At 43.2% G+C, this 26,669-nt stretch overlaps 1 protein-coding gene across 3 annotated transcripts in view; it reads right to left on the reverse strand.

Annotated features, from left to right (window-relative positions):
- Positions 1 to 508: 508 nt before the first annotated feature.
- The window catches only part of pitpnab (phosphatidylinositol transfer protein, alpha b), a 32,321-nt gene continuing 6,160 nt past the window's right edge, over positions 509 to 26,669 (reverse strand). For 2 of the 3 annotated variants that reach the window (XM_013131742.4, XM_010905201.5), the window contains exons 2-12: positions 24,314 to 24,344; positions 20,506 to 20,651; positions 20,176 to 20,267; positions 17,187 to 17,194; positions 16,888 to 16,962; positions 16,461 to 16,544; positions 13,635 to 13,712; positions 11,994 to 12,104; positions 10,573 to 10,695; positions 8,988 to 9,077; positions 509 to 4,281 (exon numbers count right to left, since the gene is read on the reverse strand). In XM_013131742.4, the coding sequence (XP_012987196.2) occupies positions 9,030 to 9,077; positions 10,573 to 10,695; positions 11,994 to 12,104; positions 13,635 to 13,712; positions 16,461 to 16,544; positions 16,888 to 16,962; positions 17,187 to 17,194; positions 20,176 to 20,267; positions 20,506 to 20,651; positions 24,314 to 24,344 (796 nt within the window). In that variant the 3' untranslated portion in view covers positions 509 to 4,281; positions 8,988 to 9,029. The remainder of the gene's footprint in view (positions 4,282 to 8,987; positions 9,078 to 10,572; positions 10,696 to 11,993; positions 12,105 to 13,634; positions 13,713 to 16,460; positions 16,545 to 16,887; positions 16,963 to 17,186; positions 17,195 to 20,175; positions 20,268 to 20,505; positions 20,652 to 24,313; positions 24,345 to 26,669) is intronic. The other variant, XR_003781957.2, reaches the window with a different exon arrangement.

Raw genomic sequence — 26,669 nt, forward strand, 5'->3', positions numbered from 1 at the left:
ATGGAGTAACAGAGCTTGGGGGCAGAATGAGGGGTATCTGATAGGGTGTAGAGTCGTGTCATGTGCCACTGGGGGGAACTGAGGGGGGGGGGGCAGAAGGAGAGTATCTGATAGGGTGTAGAGTCGTGTCATGTGCCACTGGGGGGAACTGAGGGGGGGGGCAGAAGGAGAGTATCTGATAGGGTGTAGAGTCGTGTCATGTGCCACTGGGGGGAACTGAGGGGGGGGGCAGAAGGAGAGTATCTGATAGGGTGTAGAGTTGTGTCATGTGCCAGTGGGGGAACGGAGGGGGGGCAGAAGGAGAGTATCTGATAGGGTGTAGAGTTGTGTCATGTGCCAGTGGGGGAACGGGGGGCAGAAGGGAAGAGGGGAACTTATCGTGTGTTGGACCGGTTTTAGAAGGGAGGGGTAACCATGGTGAACATTAATGCTGCTACTGAAAAGAACCAATCAGAACACATGATACATGAAGCAGACAGTCCAGTGGTCATGAACAACACAACCATCCTTCCTCTTTCAGAGTTTTATTATTCACGGTTTTCACGTCTCCAATGTAGTGTAACTGGAAGAAAAGAGAAGCTAACAAAAGGCACAAATTCACAAAAAACAGAAACAGTTGACCAGAGATTGAGAACAAGAGATGGAGCAGGGGAGATGGACAGAGAGAGATGGACAGAGAGAGATGGACAGAGAGAGACAGAGGGGGAGAAAAAATGAACAGGTTCTTTTTATATATATTTTTTCTTTTATATAAAAATCAACACATTGGGGTTCTGAACTGATTTGTTATTCTAATTAGTCACCAATCACTCAAACCAGAAAACACCAATGAGCTGTCATCTCTCCACGGGGTCCAAATGAGCACTTACAACCTGTAGCCTAAACCCTACAGTCTAAACCCTACAGTCTATACCCTACAGTCTATACCCTACAGCCTAAACCCTACAGTCTATACCCTACAGCCTAAACCCTACAGTCTAAACCCTACAGTCTATAACCTACAGTCTATACCCTACAGCCTAAACCCTACAGCCTAAACCCTACAGTCTAAACCCTATAGTCTATACCCTACAGCCTAAACCCTGCAGTCTAAACCCTACAGCCTAAACCCTACAGTCTATACCCTACAGTCTATACCCTACAGTCTATAACCTACAGCCTAAACCCTACAGCCTAAACCCTGCAGTCTAAACCCTACAGTCTATACCCTACAGCCTAAACCCTACAGCCTAAACCCTACAGCCTAAACCCTACAGTCTAAACCCTATAGTCTATACCCTACAGCCTAAACCCTGCAGTCTAAACCCTACAGCCTAAACCCTACAGTCTATACCCTACAGTCTATAACCTACAGCCTAAACCCTACAGCCTAAACCCTGCAGTCTAAACCCTACAGTCTATACCCTACAGCCTAAACCCTACAGTCTATACCCTACAGTCTATACCCTACAGCCTAAACCCTACAGTCAAAACCCTGCAGTCTAAACTGTGCAGTTTAGACCCTACAATCTAAAACCTACAGCCTAAACCCTGCAGACTAAACCCTACAGACTAAACCCTGCAGACTAAACTCTGCAGACTAAACCCTGCAGCCTTTGAGATGTGTAGAGGATTTGATTGATTCTAGTAATGTGGCAGAACTCCCACCCAGCATCAGAGGGGAAGGCTGAGCCATTACCATCTTCATTACTCTGCCAAATCAAGAGTGTGGAGTTTAGGATTTAGGATATATGGTGTAAATGCCCATTTGAGACTGGACTGGTTACTTCTTCAGTCCAGCTAAACTATTGGCCACGTTCAAGACTGACTATATCCCACAGTCCAGTTAAGTGAACTTCTGGACTTCCCTATTGAGTGACATTTTGGACTTGACCCTTAAAGTAGATATAGTAGAGGCCGGCAGACTACAACAGAGGAACGACAACATTCAGAACAAAAATATACCTATACACTGTCCTGCCAACGAGAGATTGTCCCTTGGGCTGTGGGGAGCGATGGCTTAAGGTGTAGGGGCTAGGGAGTAGAGGTTAGCCAATAGGGGTTAGAGTGTAGGGGCTAGGGAGTAGAGGTTAGCCAATAGGGGTTAGAGTGTAGGAGCTAGGGAGTAGAGGTTAACCAATAGGGGTTAGAGTGTAGGGGCTAGGGAGTAGAGCTTAGCCAATAGGGGTTAGAGTGTAGGGGATAGGGAGTAGAGGTTAGCCAATAGGGGTTAGAGTGTAGGGGCTAGGGAGTAGAGGTTAGCCAATAGGGGTTAGAGTGTAGGGGCTAGGGAGTAGAGGTTAGCCAATAGGGGTTAGAGTGTAGGGGCTAGGGAGTAGAGGTTAGCCAATAGGGGTTAGAGTGTAGGGGCTAGGGAGTAGAGGTTAGCCAATAGGGGTTAGAGTGTAGGGGCTAGGGAGGAGCATTTAGGAGAGTATAGGGGACAGGTGTGCTGTAGAACTGACAGGACAGAGGGGCCAATATATATATACATATATATGTTAATCTACATTAATTTATATTCTATATACATTATCAGTACATACAGAGAACCACTCAAAACACACAGTGCTGCACCAGAGACCACCAGAGACACCCAAGGATAGAGGGATGAGAGAGGGATGAGAGAGGGATGTAGAGAAGATGAAGCATGGATGGAAAATAGGTTTTTCATGACTGAAGACAGGTACAATATAAAAAAGACGGGTGACAAATAAGAAAAACCCACACAAAGTGTCTCAGTAAGAATGAGAGTTGATGACTGTCAAGGCCATATGATTACATCATTCTCATACTCATCCAACCATTCAGTGCCATGTGAGCCCTAACAATGCCATCTTGATCCAAAATGAAGGCCAACTCTGCTCAGTTTACACCTGCCCCGGGGCATGATGGGACGTTAGCTGCTTTATTGTATCATGCAGTTCATCTGAATGGAAGCATCTGCGTTAGCTTTGTCCCTCAACCCCTTTATTAAGGGTTTCATTTCATCTGTCACCCGTCTGTATATTTAAAAAACAAAACACATAAAAGAGCAAGTGAAGGACAGTGATGACAGGGATGACAGGGATGACAGGGATGAAAGGGATGACAGGGATGACAGGGTAGAGGAGGGTCAAAGGACAGGGAGTAGAAAGGCTGCAGACTGTTGGGAAAAAAACAACACACATTAACCAACAAAAACAAGCACTGACCCTTACTCCCATGCCTGTTCTCCTCCCACTTCCTACTAAAGAGAGGAAATTGCATCACATACAGACACCTCCCACTCTTGCAGGAAGACAACCTAGCCTGGGTTCAAACCTCCCACTACTATCGGAAGACAACCTAGCCTGGGTTGAAACCTCCCACTACTACAGGAAGAAAACCTAGCCTGGGTTGAAACCTCACACTACTATAGGAAGACAAAGTAGCCTGGTTTGGGAAGATCAACAACAACTGAAAGATAAGAAAAAGAAAAGGAGAGAGTGAGGTATTATTGCTTTGTGGATGTAGGGTTGTGTCCACCAGAGATTAGCATGGGAAATTCACAGCTGCATTCACACAGTCCATGCAGATACCTACAACTCCCAGCAACCATTGCGGTATTCACTAAGACTGGGGATCTATTAGAATCAGTTTTTATGTGGGTACAGGATCAACTTCCATCTAAGAACAGATCTAGTATCAGTTTCCATCTAGTTACAGATCTTATATCAGTATCCACAAGGCAACTTCAACCTTCAAACACCGCAGATCAAGTAGGCACAGTTTCTCCCTTTGAAAGCTCCCTATTGGCCAAGAGGTGTAAGCTCCGCCTACCCATCTCTGTTTTTCATACAGTGTCTGTTCTATGGGGACGAGAGGGATTCAAAACAAAATGATTGGAGGGTGTAGAGAGGTCTGGTGATCAATCGATCAGAAGGATGACCAAACAAAAACAAACAACCAAACAAAAACAAACAATCAAAACATCAAAACAACAGCAATCAGAATACAGCTTGGTCCTGAAAAGAAACATCACTGACAACCTTTAATACAGACCAAGTGATGTTTTAAAAACCCTGTTCATATTATAATACAGACACGGTCCTGTCTGCACATTACAATATATATATATACTGGATATGTACATGTCCATTTGACTGACTGACCATCTGTCTGTCTGTAGGCAAGGTGGGTTGGAGAAGAGTGGATTGGTCCATTCTAGACTAGAGACAGGGGGGTCCAGACCCCGAAGAGCAGACTATGGTGGGCAGAGGAAGGTGGCTGAGAGGAGAGGAATGTTGAATCTGTTGGTTTTGATTGGTTTATAGTTCTAATCTGAAAGAGAGACAGAGACAGACAGAGATGTATAATTAATAACCAAGAAACAACCATCTGCGCATTAACGCTGTTGAATTCCATAAATATTTAAAACAACACAGATATTGGTTCTACAGGCAGATGTGGACTGGCTCTGCAGGCAGATATGGACTGGTTCAATAGGCAGATATGGACTGGTTCTACATGAAGATATGGGCTGGTTCTGTAGGCAGATATAGACTGGTTCTACAGGTAGATATGGACTGGTTCTACAGGTAGATATGGGCTGGTTCTAAAGGTAGATATGGACTGGTTCTATAGGTAGATATTACCTGTAGACCTGCCTACTTAACTCACGTGCAATTATTCAAAACAGTAAGATTTTCTCCTCACTGTTTACTTTTGGCAAGGATGTACACAAAATACCCTGTAATGTCAAAGTGGATCAACATTTTTTAAATCACATTTTCTTAATATACAGTGGGGCAAAAAAGTATTTTCATCATAGGTACTCTTCAACTATGAGAGACAAAATTAGGAAAAAAAATCCAGAAAATCACATTGTAAGATTTTTAATGAATTTATTGGTAAATTATGGTGGAAAATAAGTATTTGGTCAATAACAAAAGTTCATCTCAATACCTTGTTATATACCCTTTGTTGGCAATGACAGAGGTCAAATGTTTTCGGTAAGTCTTCACAAGGTTTTTACACACTGTTGCTGGTATTTTGGCCCATTCCTCCATGCAGATCTCCTCTAGAGCAGTGATGTTTTGGGGCTGTCGCTGGGCAACACGGACTTTCAACTCCCTCCAAAGATTTTCTATGGGGTTGAGATCTGGTGACTGGCTAGGCCACTCCAGGACCTTGAAATGCTTCTTACGAAGCCACTCCTTCGTTGGCCAGGCTTTCATGCTGAAAGACCCAGCCATGTTTCATCTTCAATGCCCTTGCTGATGGAAGGAGGTTTTCACTCAAAATCTCACAATACATGGCCCCATTCATTCTTTCCTTTACACGGGTCAGTCGTCCTGGTCCCTTTGTAGAAAAACAGCCCCAAAGCATGATGTTTCCACCCCCATGCTTCACAGTAGGTATGGTGTTCTTTGGATGCAACTCAGCATTCTTTCTCCTCCAAACACGACGAGTTGAGTTTTTACCAATAAATTCTATTTTGGTTTCATCTGACCATATGACATTCTCCCAATCCTCTTCTGGACCATCCAAATGCTCTCTAGCAAACCTCAGACGGGCCTGGACATGTACTGGCTTAAGCAGGGGGACACGTCTGGCACTGCAGGATTTGAGTCCCTGGCGGCGTAGTGTGTTACTGATGGTAGCCTTTGTTACTTTGGTCCCAGCTCTCTGCAGGTTATTCACTAGGTCCCCCAGTGTGGTTCTGGGATTTTGTGATAATTTTGACCCCATGGGGTGAGATCTTGCGTGGAGCCCCGGATCGAGGGAGATTATCAGTGGTCTTGTATGTCTTCCATTTTCTTATAATTGCTCCCACAGTTGATTTCTTCACACCAAGCTGCTTACCTATTGCAGATTCAGTCTTCCCAGCCTGGTGCAGGTCTACAATTTTGTTTCTGGTGACCTTTGACAGCTCTTTGGTCTTGGCCATAGTGAAGTTTGGAGTGTGACTGTTTGAGGTTGTGGACAGGTGTCTTTTATACTGATAACAAGTTCAAACAGGTGCCATTAATACAGGTAACGAGTGGAGGACAGAGGAGCCTCTTAAAGAAGAAGTTACAGGTCTGTGAGAGCCAGAAATAGTGCTTGTTTGTAGGTGACCAAATACTTACTTTACTGAGGAATTTACCAATAAATTCATAAAAAATCCTACAATGTGATCTTTTGGAGAAAAAAATTCTAGTTCATAGTTGAAGGGTACCAATGACTAAAATTACAGGCCTCGCTCATCTTTTTTAGTGGGAGAACTTGCACAATTGGTGGCTGACTAAATGCTTTTTTGCCCCACTGTATACAGTATCTCACAAAAGTGAGTACACCCCTCACATTTTTGTAAATATTTGAATATATCTTTTCATGTGACAACACTGAAGAAATGACACTTTTCTAGACAACCTCTGGATATGAAGCTGAGCATGTGCACTCAACTTCTTTGGTCGACCATGGCGAGGCCTGTTCTGAGTGGAACATTTCCTGTTAAACTGCTATATGGTCTTGGCCACCGTGCTGCAGCTCAGTTTCAGGGTCTTGGCAATCTTCTTATAGCCTAGGCCATCTTTATTTAGAGCAACAATTCATTTTTTTAGATCCTCAGAGAGTTCTTTGCCATGAGGTGCCATGTTGAACTTCCAGTGACCAGTATGAGGGAGTGTGAGAGCGATAACACCAAATTTAACAAACCTGCTCCCCATTCACACCTGAGACCTTGTAACACTAACGAGTCACATGACAGTGGAGAGGGAAAATGGCTAATTGGGCCCAATTTGGACATTTTCACTTAGGAGTGTACTCACTTTTGTTGCCAGCGGTTTAGACATTAATGGTTGCGTGTTGAGTTATTTTGAGGGGACAGCAAATTTACATTGTTATACAAGCTGTACACTCTCTACTTTACAGTGAGTATTCAACCCTCTCAGGGTCAATACATTTGTCAACAGTAAGTTGTTGAATACTTCCCCGTTATTATGTTTGCAGTTTTTCAATATTCACTAATCTTGAAAATCAGCTCCAGCATAGACATCCTTGTGATTTACAATATTGACCTGCTGAAAGGTGAATTCCTCATCCAGTGTCTCTGGGTGTAGTTCTAAAGCAGGTACTCCTCGAGGACGTTGTAAACCTGGTTTTGGCCAGCATACCAACAAAATGCCTGTCAGAATCACCTCGCAAATGCAGCATCAACCACACTCCCATTCCCACGCTCCCATTCCTACACTCCCATTCCCACACTCCCATTCCCACGCCCCCATTCCTACACTCCCATTCCCACACTCCCATTCCCACACTCCCATTCCCACACTCCCATTCCCACGCTCCCATTCCCATGCTCCCATTCCCACACTCCCATTCCCAAGCTCCACTTCCCACGCTCCCATTCCTACACTCCCATTCCCACACTCCCATTCCCACGCCCCCATTCCTACACTCCCATTCCCACACTCCCATTCCCACACTCCCATTCCCACACTCCCATTCCCACACTCCACTTCCCACGCTCCCATTCCCACGCTCCCATTCCTACACTCCCATTCCCAAACTCCACTTCCCACGCCCCCCTTCCTACACTCCCATTCCCACACTCCCATTCCTACACTCCCATTCCCACACTCCCATTCCCACACTCCCATTCCCACGCTCCCATTCCCACGCTCCCATTCCCACGCTCCCATTCCCACACTCCCATTCCTACACTCCCATTCCCACACTCCCATTCCCACACTCCCATTCCCACGCTCCCATTCCCACGCTCCCATTCCCACGCTCCCATTCCCACGCTCCCATTCCCACACTCCCATTCCTACACTCCCATTCCCACACTCCCATTCCCACACTCCCATTCCCACACTCCCATTCCCACGCTCCCATTCCCACACTCCCATTCCCACGCTCCCATTCCCATGCTCCCATTCCCACACTCCCATTCCCAAGCTCCACTTCCCACGCTCCCATTCCTACACTCCCATTCCCACACTCCCATTCCCACGCCCCCATTCCTACACTCCCATTCCCACACTCCCATTCCCACACTCCCATTCCCACACTCCCATTCCCACACTCCACTTCCCACGCTCCCATTCCCACGCTCCCATTCCTACACTCCCATTCCCAAACTCCACTTCCCACGCCCCCCTTCCTACACTCCCATTCCCACACTCCCATTCCTACACTCCCATTCCCACACTCCCATTCCCACACTCCCATTCCCACGCTCCCATTCCCACGCTCCCATTCCCACACTCCCATTCCCACACTCCCATTCCTACACTCCCATTCCCACACTCCCATTCCCACACTCCCATTCCCACGCTCCCATTCCCACGCTCCCATTCCCACACTCCCATTCCTACACTCCCATTCCCACACTCCCATTCCCACACTCCCATTCCCACACTCCCATTCCCACACTCCCATTCCCACACTCCCATTCCCACACTCCCATTCCCACACTCCCATTCCCACACTCCCATTCCCACACTCCCATTCCCATGCCCCCCATCCCTGAAGTGTTGTTGCACATCTGTGCCCAACTTGGTTACTTTGCTGTTGGTATTTAAGTTCTGTGTTTTGGTTGTACAGATGCAAAGTATTGTCTAGTACACTAACCAAGCGTTCTTTAGCCATTGTATTTAGTCTTGTATTTAGCCTTTCTGTTTGTTTGACCTCAATTACCTGTCTGGAGCCCTGTGATTCAGTACTGTTACCTTGCACTGTAATTGTCTACCTTGTTTTCTACATAAAGCATTCTGCTCCCTTTTGCTTCGCGGACAGCCTCCCCATGTTTTTGACCTTTGACCTTTGACTGCCTGTTACTTGTATTTTTGGATTCTGAACTTCGTACTTTAAACGTGTGCTTCACGCTTGGATCCTCCCGTGTCCTGGTGTTGCATGGAAATTATACAGATAGTCCATAATTTTAATGGATGCTTGCTTCGCCCAAACATAAAGCTGTACATTGACATTACATTGTAGTCAGTTAGCAGAAGCTTTTATCCAGAGAGATTCAAATCCACAAGGGAAGACAGGTGTACCAGTATAACAGCAGCCAGGTCAGTCAGTTGGTGTCCTCCTCATCAATCTTCCAGAGCCACCATACCTTTCACTGGGTCCTTCACCCTCATCTACAGAGACAGGAGGGACACATCACTGACTGGGAGTTGAAGCACACAGACACACAGACACCCACAGACACACACCCAGACACACACATACACACACACACACACACACACAGACACACAAAGACAGACAGACACACACCCAGACACACACATACACACACACACACACAGACACACAAAGACAGACAGACACACACACAGAGACACACACACACAGAGACACACACACACAGAGACACACATACAGACACACGCAAAAAGGCCTGAATGGCCCTGCTCATGCTTTGCAAGGCCTTTTGTGTGAGTCCCTGACAGCCAACTGGTTACATACTTCAGAAGGACTAGGATTTTATATAAATGGGTTTGAAAATAAGGAAATGAACCAAACAAGCCTAGTTTGGTTGGCCTGCGATTAGAAGGAATGAATGTTGTTGGATTCGAACCGGAGTCTCCTATGTGCCAGGCTGTGTCTTTAACCACTACGCCACTAACTAAACATGTGCTGAGTGTCGGTATGGCATCTCGACATCAGATCATTTTGTCAGCTAGAAGACATTAAGCATTGTGTTAAACTAACATTTCTTATTAAAGTTACTTCCACCACAAATAGTGTGTTTTAACAGCCTATTAGCCAGTAATAGGCTTACTAGTATCTACTAATTTACTACATGGAATAGTCATAAAAATCGAGCAATTTCTAGCGAGACTAAAGACGAACTTTACACTGCCAGAGCTATTTCATTTAATGGGAGAACAATGTTTGTTTTTCTTTCGTTCATGAATAACATTGATACAGTAACTATCAATACAGGTGACGATTACTGACTTTTTTGTCAAGTGAAAAGACAAGTGAAAAGTGAAAAGAGAATCGTGGAAAACCCTCCTCTTTTACTGCGCAAGGGGTTGCAATCTATATTACCCCAAAAAGCATGCACAGATGCGTATTTCGAAAATCCAATAGAAAAATATGCAATATAACCGTAAACAGTTTTATTTAAGGCTTACTATAACGTAGCTAGTTTGTGTCTATCCTGAGCAAATCCTAATGCATCATTCGTTTTGACTGTGGCGAGGCTCTTACACCAGTGCAACCTACTGGTTGCAGGTCCGCGTCTCTAACCACTACGCTATTAAATAAGGGGTAGTCAGTCAGTCAGTCATTTAGTCAGTAACCCACTCAGTAAAAGACATTCGCTCTTCTTGGCTGGCTCCGCTTACACGGTCTGGCAAAAATTGTAATCCATATTAAAGACATCCTCCATTTATTTGTTGTCCGGTTGAAATGGATAATGATGCCCCACCCCACCCTCACCCCCACCCCCACCCTCACCCCCACCACACCCTCACCCCCACCCCCACCCTCACCCCCACCTACACCCCCACCACACCCTCACCCCCCACCCTCACCCCCACCCCCACCCTCACCCCCACCCTCACCCCCACCTACACCCCCACCACACCCCCACCCTCACCCCCACCACACCCTCACCCCCACCTCGTCCAGTTCTTTGCGTGTGTCTTCCTCCATCCGGCGGATATCTTCCATGGTGAGCTCAATCCACTTGTCGATCCAGCAGAACAGCTGACGGTGAAAGTTTGTGAACAGACGCTTCTCTTGCTGAGAGGGAAGAAGGAAAGATTCACCTGATATTTAATATTGTCGCGAGACATTGCAGACAGCTTGTCCTTATTAGGACATTGTCATCGATATGTCCTTGTTAGGATATTTTAGTCAATGTTTCCTTATTAGATTATATTAGACTGAACTTTATTTTCATTGAACAATAGTACAGCGCAACAAAATGCAGTTAGCATCTAACCAGAAGAATAGAAGAGGGCAGGAAATTACAAGTATTAAGTATTATCTTTTCCCAGTCATTCTCTATGGTATGGTCTTCTCACTACGGATGTAATATATATTTGGCCATTAGCGTGGAACTCCCTATTTTGGCATAGCCAACAGCAGTGTGGAAATACACGGCTCAAAACAATGAAAGGAACACTTAAATCACACCTCGAGTCTCGATGAACTAAATATATTAAAGACCAAAATCTTTACTGTACATGGTGTGATTCGTTGAGAGCCAAATTGCATAAACGCAGTCTATGGAAACCAAAATCACCAACCAATTGAGGGCTGGATTGAAACTCACATCGAAAATCAAAGTAAACAATTGAAATCACAGGCTGTTCCAACTTGCGTGAATTTCATCACTGCAACTCATAATGTGACTCAGTAGTGTGGATGGCCCCCACATGCCTGTATGCACTCCTAACAATGTCTGGGCTTGTTCCCGACGAGACGGTGGATGGTGTCCTGGGGGATCTCCTCCCAGACCTGGATCTGGGCATCAGTGAGCTCCTGGACAGTCTGTGGTGCTACTTGGTGGCGTTGGATGCATTGATACATAACGTCCCAGAGGTTTTCAATTCGATTCAGGTCTGGTTATGGTTATATAGGGTTATATAGGGTGAGAGTTCAGTCAACTGTGATGTAGGACGATGGTTCAGTCAACTGTAATGTAGGATGATGGTTCAGTCAACTGTAATGTAGGATGAGAGATCAGTGAACTATGATGTAGGATGAGAGATCAGTGAACTATGATGTAGGATGAGAGTTCGGTCAACTGTAATGTAAGATGATGGTTCAGTCAACTTGGTTATAGGATGAGAGATCAGTCAACTATGATGTAGGATGAGAGTTCATTCAACAGTGCAAAAAGTTTACGTATTCCAACGAGACCAGGTTGCCTCACCATAATCAATAATATCATCACCATCATCAAAATCATCACCAATATCATCATCACCATAATGATCAATATCATCACCGTCATCATCACCATCATCATCACGCCAATCATTGATGAGATCACCATCATCATCATTAACATTACCAATAGTGTTTTGGATTACCTTCTGGATGAAGTTCTCCACCTTGTTCTGAAGTCCCCACCACTTGAACTTGACTGTCACCAGTTTGTAGGCACACATGTGGGGCCAATCCGTCTTTTTAGGGAGCTCTTTCTGTAATACACACCCACATAAACACCCAAACAGACAGTCTATGTATTACTATACTGCCATGTAAAGGCAGCTAGCACATGTATTTCACTGCACCTTTTATTGATTTGTTCAGTATAGCCTGTACTACAGACCTAGCAAAGGTGTCAAAAGTACAAAGAAAAAGTACTTTGTGGCATTCACCTGATTTGGGAAGTGACTAATAAAGAGTTAAATGGCCAGGTATGGAGAGTTCATAACTAAACAGCCACCTTAATTGATAATGTCTCACTCTTCCCATTACCTGTTCATTTTGGTCTCAATTAGAAACTTCCCAGCAGAGTATTTTACTTGGTACATTTCCACCTGAGACCAAGAATACAAATATTAACAGACACACTGCGGAGTTGGACAATAATAACATTTTACAAAATACTCTAAAGACTTAACAAAATAAATGTTATTTTCATGGATTATTGTATCTAGAGAAAACACAATGATCTTAAGTCACAAAAAATAAAGAAATGTGCATTCTTAGTAATGGTAATATAGGGTGAGAGTTCAGTCAACTGTGATGTAGGATGATGGTTCAGTCAACTGTAATGTAGGATGATGGTTCAGTCAACTGCAATGTAGGATGATGGTTCGGTCAACTGTAATGTAGGATGATGGTTCGGTCAACTGTAATGTAGGATGATGGTTCAGTCAACTGGGTTGTAGGATGAGAGATCAGTCAACTACGATGTAGGATGAGGGTTCATTCAACAGTGATGTAGAATGATGGTTCAGACATCTGTGATGCACGGTAAGAGTTCAGTCAACTGTGATGTAGGATGAGGGTTCAGACAAATGTAATGTAGGATGAGAGTTCAGACACCTGTTACATAGAATGATAGTTCAGTCAACTGTGATAAAGAGTGGGCATTTAGTCAACTATGATGTAGGGTAAAAGTTCAGTCAACTATTATGTAGGGTGAGACTTCAGACAACTGTTATGTAGGGTGATAGTTCAGTCAAATGTGATGTGGGATGATGGTTCAGATAACTGCGAGGTAGGATGATAGTTCAGTCAACAGTGATGTGGGATGATAGTTCAGTCAACTATGATGTAGGATGATAGTTCAGTCAAATGTGATGTGGGATGATAGTTCAGTCAAATGTGATGTGGGATGATAGTTCAGTTGACTATGATGTAGGCTGAGAGTTCAATCAACAGGGATGTAGACAATCCATCTCTACACAGGACAACATAGGACAAAACATTTGTTTTATCCATTAAAAGGGCATTATGTGGAATTACTTTACATTTCTATATAGGAAAATGTCTAATATTGTATTAGTCTATGCGTATTTCATAACATTTACCAACTGTACATTATTTTTGCTACTAACAAAAGACCATCCTAAAATGCAGAGGTTATATTGGTCAACAGAAGCTGCATTTTGTCAAAATCACTTTTTACTTTTTAAATAAAAACAAATATGCAAACATTTTTACAGCTATTGCAATGCATTGTTGGAACATAGACAGACAGACGCCTCTGCCTACTGTACCTTCCAGTCTGGTGTAAGAGGACCTCTTCCTGTCTTCACTGATTTAAACTTAGAGGGATCCTCCTCTGCTTTGTAGTCCTGGAGACAGAGAGAAGGATGGAGAGACAGGGATGAACACAGATGGACAGGGATGAAGACAGATGGAAAGGGATGAAGACAGATGGAAAGGGATGAAGACAGATATGGAGAGAGGGGATGAACACAGATGGACAGGGATGAACACACATGGACAGGGATGAAGACAGATGGACAGGGATGAACACAGGTGGACAGGGATGAATACAGATGGACAGGGATGAAGACAGATGGAAAGGGATGAAGACAGATATGGAGAGAGGGGATGAACACAGATGGACAGGGATGAAGACAGATGGACAGGGATGAACACAGATGGACAGGGATGAAGACAGATATGGAGAGAGGGGATGAACACAGATGGACAGGGATGAACACAGATGGACAGGGATGAAGACAGATGGACAGGGATGAAGACAGATATGGAGAGAGGGGATGAACACAGATGGACAGGGATGAAGACAGATATGGAGAGAGAGGGATGAAGACAGATTGACAGGGATGAAGACAGATGAACAGGGACGAAGACAGATATGGAGAGAGGGATGAAGACAGATGGAAAGGGATGAAGACAGATGGAGAGAGAGGGATGAAGACAGATGAAGGGGGGAGTGAAGAGTGAGAAAGGAGGTAGAGATAAAGGGAGATGCAGAGAGATATCATTATACTTCACTGATCACTTCACACCTCCACACAACCAGATTAAAACAATTGCTCTGCTTTTCGTTCACACGTCTTTATACTGTTGAACAGTGGATGTAGACCAAATACACTGTAGAACAGTGGATAGTGACTGTGTGTATATTGTAGAACAGTGGGTATAGACTGCGTATATACTGTAGAACAGTGGGTATATAATGTGTGTATACTGTAGAACAGTGGGTATAGACTGTTTATATGCTGTAGAACAGTGGGTATCGACTGTGTATATACTGTAGAACAGTGGGTATATAATGTGTATATACTGTAGAACAGTGGGTATAGACTGCATATATACTGTACAACAGTGGGTATAGACTGTGTATATACTGTAGAACAGTGGGTATATAATGTGTATATACTGTAGAACAGTGGATACAGACTGTGTATATACTGTAGAACAGTGGATATAGACTGTGTATATACTGTAGAACAGTGGGTATAGACTGTGTATATACTGTAGAACAGTGGGTATAGAATATGTATATTCTGTAGAACAGTGCATATAGACTGTGTATATACTGTAGAACAGTGGATAGTGACTGCGTATATACTGTAGAACAGTGGGTATATAATGTGTGTATACTGTAGAACAGTGGGTATAGACTGTTTATATGCTGTAGAACAGTGGGTATCGACTGTGTATATACTGTAGAACAGTGGGTATATAATGTGTATATACTGTAGAACAGTGGGTATAGACTGCGTATATACTGTAGAACAGTGGGTATAGACTGTGTATATACTGTAGAACAGTGGGTATATAATGCGTATATACTGTAGAACAGTGGATATAGACTGTGTATATACTGTAGAACAGTGGGTATAGACTGTTTATATACTGTAGAACAGTGGGTATAGACTGTTTATATACTGTAGAACAGTGGGTATAGACTGTGTATATACTGTAGAACAGTGGATAGTGACTGTTTATATACTGTAGAACAGTGGATATAGACTGTGTATATACTGTAGAACAGTTGGTATAGACTGTGTATATACTGTAGAACAGTGCATATAGACTGTTTATATACTGTAGAACAGTGGATAGTGACTGTTTATATACTGTAGAGCAGTAGGTATAGACTGTTTATATACTGTAGAACAGTGGGTATAGACTGTTTATATACTGTAGAACAGTGGGTATAGACTGTTTATATACTGTAGAGCAGTAGGTATAGACTGTTTATATACTGTAGAACAGTGGGTATAGACTGTTTATATACTGTAGAACAGTGGGTATAGACTGTTTATATACTGTAGAATAGTGGATATAGACTGTGTATATACTGTAGAACAGTGGATAGTGACTGTGTATATACTGTAGAACAGTGGATATAGGCTGTGTATATACTGTAGAACAGTGGATATAGGCTGTGTATATACTATAGAACAGTGGATATAGACTGTGTATATACTGTAGAACAGTGGATATAGGCTGTGTATATACTGTAGAACAGTGGATATAGGCTGTGTATATACTGTAGAACAGTGCATATAGACTGTTTATATACTGTAGAACAGTGGATATAGGCTGTGTATATACTGTAGAACAGTGGATATAGACTGTGTATAGACTGTAGAACAGTGGATATAGACTGTTTATATACTGTAGAACAGTGGATATAGACTGTGTATATACTGTAGAACAGTGGATATAGACTGTGTATATACTGTAGAACAGTGGATATAGACTGTTTATATACTGTAGAACAGTGGATATAGAATGTATATACTGTAGAACAGTGGGTCTAGACTGTTTATATACTGTAGAACAGTGGATATAGACTGTGTATATACTGTAGAACAGTGGGTCTAGACTGTTTATATACTGTAGAACAGTGGATATAGACTGTGTATATACTGTAGAACAGTGGGTCTAGACTGTTTAAATACTGTAGAACACTGTTGGCATCCACCTAATCATTATTGTTACCTTGACATCCACCTAATCATTACTGTTACCTTGACATCCACTTAATCATTACTGTTACCTTGACATCCACCTAATCATTACTGTTACCTTAACATCCACCTAATCATTACTGTTACCTTGGCATCCACTTGGCTGCGGTCTGCGATATCAATGTAGACAACATCAACCTTCTTCCAGGTGTCTGCATCCAGGCCATGTACCTGAACAGGTGTAAGCAGAGGACAGTTACAAATATAAAACAGACAGCCAGACACACAACAGCCAGACAATCAGAGACAGACACACAACAGACACATAGATAACAGACAGACGCACTATAGTCAGACACACACAACAGACAGACACACAACACACAGGCAAACACACAATCACAGACACAACAGACAGACAAACACACAACAGACAATCAAACCCACCACACACAGACAAATGCACGCACAAACCCATACACACAACAGACAGTCAAACACACACAATACAAACACACAACAGACAGTCATACACACACACAATACCAACACATCCTCTGACACACAAACTCACATTTTCCTGGTGTCCAAAGTCGGGTTTATGCCACGTCTCAATCATGATGAGAAAGTTGTCCTTCATGTACTCATTCTGAAGGACAGTGAACACACACACACGCACATGCACACACACGCATGCACACGCACACATACACACATATATACACACACACACGCACACACACACACACACAGTGTTGGTGTCCATCTCGCTTGGCGTTCTGAAGCAGCTCAACTTTCTTGTCAACTTTCTGTTTGTGTTTATTCCGTGTGTGTGTGTGTGTGTGTGTGTGGACAGACCAGTGGTGTACTTACAGTGATGACTGCGGGGTCAAAGGTCAGGCAGAAGGAGGGAAGAGAGAAAAAGAGAGGATGACGGATTTAATGACATCCGAACTGTGTTAAAAAAAGTGTTAGCAACTCACCATCTGGAGTTCAATTGACTGAAAATCATCAATGACTGTGTGTCTTAACTGTGTCATTGGTGTATAGTTACACATGTGTAAGTTACATGTGTGTGTGTGTGTGTGTGTGTAAGTTGGACATTAATGGCTAATTGGACATTTTCACTTAGGGGTGTACTCACTTTTGTTGCCAGCGGTTTAGACATTAATGACTGTGTGTTGTGTTATTTTGAGGGGACAGCAGATTTACACTGTTATACAAGCTGTACACTCACTATTTTACATTGTAGCAAAGTGTCATTTCTTCAGTGTTGTCACACGAAAAGATAATCAAATATTTACAAAAATGGGAGGGGTGTACTCACTTTTGTGAGATACTGTATATGTGTAAGTTATATGTATGTGTATTAGTTATATGCAGGGGTGTAAAAAGTACAAAGTAGAAGTACTCGGCTGTGTTCACCAGTTTTGGGAAGTTCCTAAAGAAGGGTTAAATGACCATGTAAACAGAGTTCATAACTCACCAGTGTCCTTAATTGATAATTTACACTCTTCCTTTTATTTAATTGATCACTGGTTAGTTTTGAACTCCCTTTACCTGGTTATTTAGATCTTAATTAGATACTTCCCAAAAGTGGTGAACACAGCCAAACCCAGTTGAGTACTTTTACTTGGTACTTTTTACACCTCTGGTTATATGTGTGTGTAGGTTATGTGTGTGTAAGTTAAATGTATGTTATGTGTGTGTAAGTTACATGTGTGGGTAAGTTATGTGTGTGTAAGTTAGATGTGTGTGTAAGCTAGATGTATGTGCATACATTATATGTGTGTGTATTACTGTAGTTATATGTATGTGTGTACGTTTATAAGTTACATTTATGTGTTTATTAGTTACATTTATATGTTTATTTGTTTATTTCTGTGTTTGAAGGTTGTATTTATGTGTTTAGAAGCTATATTTATATGTTTATAGGTTTTTTTCTGTGTTTAGAAGTTATATTTATACAGTGGGGAGAACAAGTATTTGATACACCGCAGATTTTGAAGGTTTTCCTACTTACAAAGCATGTAGAAGTCTGTCATTTTTATCATAGGTACTCTTCAACTGTGAGAGACGGAATCTAAAACAAAAATCTGGAAAATACATTGTATGATTTTTAAATAATTAATTTGCATTTTATTGCATGACATAAGTATTTGATCACCTACCAACCAGTAAGAATTCTGGCTCTCACTGACCTGTTAGTTTTTCTTTAAGAAGCCCTCCTGTTCTCTACTCATTACCTGTATTAACTGCACCTGTTTGAACTCGTTACCTGTATAAAAGACACCTGTCCACACAATCAATCTAACAGACTCCAACCTCTCCACATTGGCCAAGACCAGAGAGCTGTGTAAGGACATCAGGGATAAAATTGTAGACCTGCACAAGGCTGGGATGGGCTACAGGACAATAGGCAAGCAGCTTGGTGAGAAGGCAACAACTGTTGGCGCAATTATTAGAAAATGGAAAAAGTTCAAGATGATGGTCAATCTCCCTCGGTCTGGGGCTCCATGCAAGAACTCACCTTGTGGGGCATCAATTATCATGAGGAAGTTGAGGGATGAGCCCAGAACTACACGGCAGGACCTGGTCAATGACCTGAAGAGAGCTGGGACCAAAGTCTCCAGCATGACAACGACCCGAAACACAGCCAGGGCAACTAAGGAGTGGCTCCGTAAGAAGCATCTCAAGGTCCTGGAGTGGCCTACCCAGTCTCCAGACCTGAACCCAATAGAAAATCTTTGGAGGGAGCTGAAAGTCTGGATTGCCCAGCGACAGCCCCGAAACCTGAAGGATCTGGAGAAGGTCTGTATGGAGAAGTGGGCCAAAATCCCTGCTGCAGTGTGTGCAAACCTGGTCAAGAACTACAGGAAACGTATGATCTCTGTAATTGAAAAACAAAGGTTTCTGTACCAAATATTAAGTTCTGCTTTTCTGATGTATCACTTATGTCATGCAATAAAATGCTAATTAATTACTTAAAAATCATACAATGTGATTTTCTGGATTTTCTGGATTTCTGTGAGTGATGGATTTCCATCACTCACAGTTGAAGAGTACCTGTGATAAAAATTACAGACTTCTACATGTTTTGTAAGTAGGAAAACCTGCAAAATCGGCAGTGTATCAAATACTTGTTCTCCCCACTGTATGTCAATAAGATTATTTCTGTGTTTATAAGTTATGTGTGTGGGGGGGTAGCTATTACTCCCCACCTCTGCTTCAATCTGTCATTCTAGACACACTGTAAATTATTCAACCACTCAGACAGAGGGAGACAGAGTGAGTGAGGGAGACAGAGAGGCTCAGGTCATGGTTGAGTTCAACAACCAGAGATCACTTCAAAACCTCACCCAAGTAGTGACATTAAGGCATCAAATAACCAGTGGATAGTAAAACATGACTGTCCCTACAATGTTTTTCAGTCATTCCACAGAATGAAAAGAGCTGTTACCGGCCTGAGGGTTATGTTTTGTGTTAGAGGTTAGGTTTAGGGAAAAATGTTTTTAGCTTTTGTGTAAGGTAAGGGGTTACTTTCAGTTTTAAGCATTAGGTGTGTGTGTTACCTGTGATACAGCAGGGGTGTGTGTGTTACCTGTGATACAGCAGGGGTGTGTGTGTTACCTGTGATACAGCAGGGGTGTGTGTGTTACCTGTGCGACAGTAGGGGTGTGTGTGTTACCTGTGCGACAGTAGGGGTGTGTGTGTTACCTGTGCGACAGTAGGGGTGTGTGTGTTACCTGAGCGACAGTAGGGGTGTGTGTGTTACCTGTGCGACAGTAGGGGTGTGTGTGTTACCTGTGCGACAGTAAGGGTGTGTGTGTTACCTGTGCGACAGTAGGGGTGTGTGTGTTACCTGTGCGACAGTAGGGGTAGGCGTTCCAGGCTTTCTCGTGGATGTTGAGGGCTGATGCTGGAGCAAGCATTCTGACAAATGATGGAACTTTACTATTGGAGAGAAAAGGAGAGATTAAGAGGGAGAGATGGAGAGATGGAGAGGGGGAGATGGAGAAAGGGAGGGAGTGGGAGAGGGGGAGATGGAGAGGGGGAGAGATGGAGTGGGAGAGATGGAGTTATATTTTGATATACAGTCAACTGAAGAAGTAATGACCATGAAATGACCAACACTTCTTGAGCTGACTGTACAGAGCTAAAATGCATCAACAAAAAGGACATGATTGTGTACCTCTGCAGGTGATATATCTTGTGTGTGTACTGGCCCTTTTCCCCATCCTTCTCATATGGTTCATTCTTCAGCACCTCCACCCCCTCTCCACCACCTGTCTCATTCTTACTGGCCTCCGCTACTGAGTATAGCTGGCCCACCTGGTACTGAGGAAGAGAGACTATGTGTTATTACAGCTGGCCCACCTGGTACTGAGGAAGAGAGACTATGTGTTATTACAGCTGGCCCACCTGGTACTGAGGAAAAGAGACTATGTGTTATTACAGCTGGCCCACCTGGTACTGAGGAAAAGAGACTATGTGTTATTACAGCTGGCCCACCTGGTACTGAGGAAGAGAGACTATGTGTTATTACAGCTGGCCCACCTGGTACTGAGGAAGAGAGACTATGTGTTATTACAGCTGGCCCACCTGGTACTGAGGAAGAGAGACTATGTGTTATTACAGCTGGCCCACCTGGTACTGAGGAAGAGAGACTATGTGTTATTACAGCTGGCCCACCTGGTACTGAGGAAGAGAGACTATGTGTTATTACAGCTGGCCCACCTGGTACTGAGGAAGAGAGACTATGTGTTATTACAGCTGGTCCACCTGGTACTGAGGAGGAGAGAGACTATGTGTTATTACAGCTGGCCCACCTGGTACTGAGGAAGAGAGACTATGTGTTATTACAGCTGGCCCACCTGGTACTGAGGAAGAGAGAGACTATGTATTTACGCTGCTATATTATTGTGCTGGGGGATATGAGGGATGTACTACTAACTTTTCTCAGTCTCCTCCAGTTTTAAATTTTAGGAGGAGATGAAGTCCTGGTCCACACCTGCGGATTACCTGGTTTGGGGGGCCCAGTGCTGTCCCTGTCCTTGTCCATCTGGTCATACTTCTGACCTAGTCTAAAATCAAATAGACTCTGGATTTAGCCCAGAGAAATTTATTTATTATTCCAATTGGACTCTTAATATCTCACCCGGCACAGCCAGAAGAGGACTGGTCACCCCAATGAGCCTGGGTCCTCTCTAGGTTTCTTCTTAAAATTCGACCTTAGGGAGTTTTTCCTAGCCACTGAAATTCAACACTACTGTTGTTTGCTCCTTGGGGTTTAAGGCCGGGTGTCTCTGTAAAGCACTTTGTGACAACTGCTGTTGTAAAAAGGGCTTTATAAATAAATTTGATTGATTATTACAGCTGGTCCACCTGGTACTGAGGAGAGAGACTATGTGTTATTACAGCTGGTCCACCTGGTACTGAGGAGGAGAGACTATGTGTTATTACAGCTGGTCCACCTGGTACTGAGGAGAGAGACTTTGTGTTATTACAGCTGGTCCACCTGGTACTGAGGAGAGAGACTATGCATTGTTACTGCTGACCCACCTGGTACTGAGGAGAGGAGAAAGTCTATGTATTATTACAGCTGGTCCAGCTGGTACTGAGGAGGAGAGACTATGTGTTATTACAGCTGGTCCAACTGGTACTGAGGAGAGGTTATGTATTATTACAGCTGGTCCACCTGGTACTGAGGAGGAGAGAGACATTATATTATTACAGCTGGTACTGAGAAGAGTAACCAGTTATTACAGCTGATCCACCTGGTATTGAGGAGAGAAACCAGTTATTAAAATTGGTCCACCTCATTGAACTAATTAATTAACAATGAAACAATCTATTCAACCGATCCAGTCATTTTATTCACTCCTTTCATATAATCAGTTTACTTCATCCTTTCCTTTTATGGATGAAATGTCCTCCATTCACAAATAAGATCTCATTATAGACCAGTTATCTCATCCCTCTTCGTCCATCCCTCTCCTCTTTCCCACTCTCTATCCCTCTTGCAAAAAAATATATTTTATTTAAGGATAGTGATCATATAAATCCATTTATTATCACAGTTGTTTGGCTCCGTTATAAATCCTAATGAAAACAGAAATCCCCCAAATGACCCTGATCAAAAGTTTACATACCCTTGAATGTTTGGCCTTGTTACAGACACACAAGGTGATATACACAGGTGAAAACGGCAATTAAAGGTGAATTTCCCACACCTGTGGCTTTTTACATTGCAATTAGTGTCTGTGTATAAATAGTCAATGAGATTGTTTGCTCTCATGTGGATGCACTGATCAGGCTAGATACTGAGCCATGGAGAGCAGAAAAGAACTGTTAAAAGATCTGCATAACAAGGTAATGGAACTTTATAAAAATGGTTAAGGATATTAAAAGATATCCAAAGCCCTGCAAATGCCAGTCAGTACTGTTCAATCACTTATTAAGAAGTGGAAAATTCGGGGATCTCTTGATACCAAGCCAAGGTCAGGTAGACCAAGAAAGATTTCAGCCGAAACTGCCAGAAGAATTGTTCGGGATATAAAGAAAAACCCACAGGTAACCTCAAGAGAAATACAGGCTGCTCTGGAAAAAGACGGTGTGTTTGTTTCAAGGAGCACAATACGATGATACTTGAACAAGAATTAGCTGCATGGTCGCGTTGCCAGAAAGAAGCCTTTACTGCACCAATGCCACAAAAAAGCCTGGTTACAATATGCCCAACAACACCTTGACACGCCTCACAGATTCTGGCACACTGTAATTAGGAGTGACAAGACCAAAATAGAGATTTATGGTCACAACCATAAGTACCCTGTTTGGAGAGGGGTCAACAAGGCCTATAGTGAAGAGAATACCATCCACACTGTGAAGCATGGTGGTGACTCTCTGATGTTTTGTGGGTGTATGAACTCTAAAGGCATGGGGAATCTTGTGAAAATTGATGGCAAGATGAATGCAGCATGTTATCAGAAAATACTGGCAGACAACTTACATTCTTCTGCATGAAAGCTGCACATTGGTCACTCTTGGACTTTCCAGCAAGACAATGACCCTAAGCACAAGGCCAAGTTGACCCTCCAATGTTTACAGCAGAAAAAGGTGAAGGTTCTGGAGTGGCCATCACAGTCTCCTGACCTTAATATCATCTGGGGAGATCTCAAATGTGCGGTTCATGCAAGACGACCAAAGACTTTGCATGACCAGGAGGCATTTTGCCAAGACGAATGGGCAGCTATACCACCTGCAAGAATTCAGGGCCTCATAGACAACATTACTGTCATTGATGCTAAAGGGGGCAATACACAGTATTAAGAACTAAGGGTATGCAGACTTTTGAACAATTATTTTCTTTGTTGCCATGTATTTGTATGATTATGCCATTCTGTTATGACCTAGTTGAATGTGAATCCCATAAGAAATAAAAGACATGTGTTTTGCCTGTTCACTCATGTTTTCTTTACAAATGGTACATATATTACCAATTCTCCAAGGGTATGCAAACTTTTGAGCAAAACTGTATCCCACTCTCTCTCTTCTTTCCTTCTCTTCTTTCCCTCTATCTCTCCCTCTCCATCTCTTTCATTCTTTCTCTCTATTCCTCTCCAGCACTCATTCTTTCCATCTCTCTAGCCCTCTATCTCCATCTCTCTCTTTATCACTGTTTAATTTTTCTTTGAGCACCTCATACATTTTCCTAAAACCCAGTCTTCCTCTCCTCCTCTCCTCCTCTCCTCCTCTCCTCCTTGCTCCGGCCCCATTCCTCTTTTCTCAACACTGCGTGTAAACCAAACAATGGATCCTTTCATTTTTTAATCATCTCTAATTAATTGGAAAATACACACACACACAAAGGCAACATATTTATACACAAAAACACATCTAAATACACACACGTACACATATATACACATGGACATACAGCCGAACTGTATTCACAGAAAAACACACAGACAGACAGAGGTAAATACTATAACATAACTTACCTCTTCCACTGATATAGGCAGAATAACTCGACTGAAAAAAGGGAGAGGTACAGGGACAGAGAGAGAGAGACCTCTTAGTCTGTCAGTAGTTTGATACAGACGTGTCAGCAGTGTGATACAGGTGTGTCTGTGAGTTGATGCAGGTGTGTCAGTAGTTTGATACAGGTGTGTCCGTAGTTTGATACAGGTGTGTCTGAGTTTATGCAGGTGAGTCAGTAGTTTGATACAGGTGTGTGAGTAGTTTGATAAAGGTGTGTCAGTAGTTTGATACAGGTGTGTCAGTCGTTTGATACAGGTGTGTCTGTGAGATGATTCAGATGTGTCAGTAGTTTGATACAGACATTTCAGTAGTTTGATACAGGTGTGTCTGTGAATTGATTCAGGTGTGTCAGTAGTTTGATACAGGCGTGTTTGTGGTTGGATACAGATGGGTTTGTGGTTGGATACAGGCGTGTTTGTAGGTTGATACAGGCGTGTTTGTGGTTTGATACAGACGTGTTTGTAGGTTGATACAGGTGTGTTTATAGATTGATACAGGCGTGTTTGTAGGTTGATACAGGCGTGTTTGTAGGTTGATACAGGCGTGTTTGTAGGTTGATACAGGCGTGTTTGTGGTTTGATACAGGCGTGTTTGTGGTTTGATACAGCCGTGTTTGTAGTTTGATGCAGGCGTTTTTGTGGTACCATACAGGTGTGTCTGTTTCATGTGTGGCTGTGCTTTTATCAGTCATCATTGAAAATTAGAGCTAGAAAGGACAGGAAGATAAACTATACCCTGGTGGGGACTGGAGGAGAAGACAGGAAGATAAACTACATCCTGGTGGGGTGGGGACTGGAAGTGAGGACAGGAAGATAAACTACACCCTGGTGGGGACTGGAGGTGAGGACAGGAAGATAAACTACACCCTGGTGGGGACTGGAGGTGAGGACAGGAAGATAAACTACACCCTGGTGGGGACTGGAGGTGAGGACAGGAAGATAAACTACACCCTGGTGGGGACTGGAGGTGAGGACAGGAAGATAAACTACACCCTGGTGGGGACTGGAGGTGAGGACAGGAAGATAAACTACACCCTGGTGGGGACTGGAGGTGAGGACAGGAAGATAAACTACACCCTGGTGGGGACTGGAGGTGAGGACAGGAAGATAAACTACACCCTGGTGGGGACTGGAGGTGAGGACAGGAAGATAAACTACACCCTGGTGGGGACTGGAGGTGAGGACAGGAAGATAAACTACACCCTGGTGGGGACTGGAGGTGAGGACAGGAAGATAAACTACACCCTGGTGGGGACTGGAGGTGAGGACAGGAAGATAAACTACACCCTGGTGGGGTGGGGACTGGAGGGGAGGACAGGAAGATAAACTACACCCTGGTGAGGTGGAGACTGGAGGAGAGGAAAAGGCAGGAAGACAGTAGAAACTATGAACAAAACCCAGAGATGCCTTATTGCTCATATAAAGCAGTTACCAAAAAATTTGAGCTGTAAAAAGCAATGTGATGTCATAATTTTTTAAAAGAGCAATAAGGCATCTCTGGGTTTGTGGCATTTTGCCAATATACCACAACTAACTGCAGTTTCCAGGAACTAAGCGATGCGTCTTGCCTAAGAACAGCTCTTAACCACGGTATATTTGCCATATACCACACCAAATCCTTCCTTATTGCTTGAATAGATACTGTATATTATATAGGTATATACAGCTCTGGACAAAATTAAGAGACCACTTCAAATTTTTCTTAAATCAGCCTCTCTACATGTATGGCAGCCATTCCATTCCAGTGTCTGTTAAATTCCAACACAGGCACACCTCATTTTACTTAATGAGGTACTGATTAGGTGATTACCTGAAACAAATCTAATTTAACGAGGAAAAGTATAAAACCACTGCTGTGGTCATCACTATCCTCTTGCAATAGGACCAGCTGGATGGCAAAAACAGTGCAAGTAGTACTTCAAAGGTAATTTAAATACAAAAACACCTATTCAGCATGGCAAAAGAGTTTGAGTGAAAAGCTTTGAGTGAGGAAAAGAAGGGTTCAATTCTGGCTTTACTGTCAGAGTGATACAGTGAGCGTCAGGTTGCTTCCATCCTGAAAATGTAAAAGACGGCGGTCCATAAGAACAAGGTCAAGCAACAGACATTGGAGAAAACAACTGTCCACTGACTGAGATGACCGTCAACTCATTCAAATGTCACTCAACAACCGTAGGATGACATCAAGTGACCTACAAAAAGAATGTCAAACAGCAGCTGTGGTGAAGTGCACAGTGAGGACGGTTTGAAACAGGCTCCTAGGGGCAGGGCTGAAGTCATGCAAAACTAGAAAAAAGACCTTCATCAATGAAAAGCA

This window comes from Esox lucius, chromosome 7, assembly GCF_011004845.1.
Source record: "Esox lucius isolate fEsoLuc1 chromosome 7, fEsoLuc1.pri, whole genome shotgun sequence".
NCBI lineage: Eukaryota > Metazoa > Chordata > Actinopteri > Esociformes > Esocidae > Esox > Esox lucius.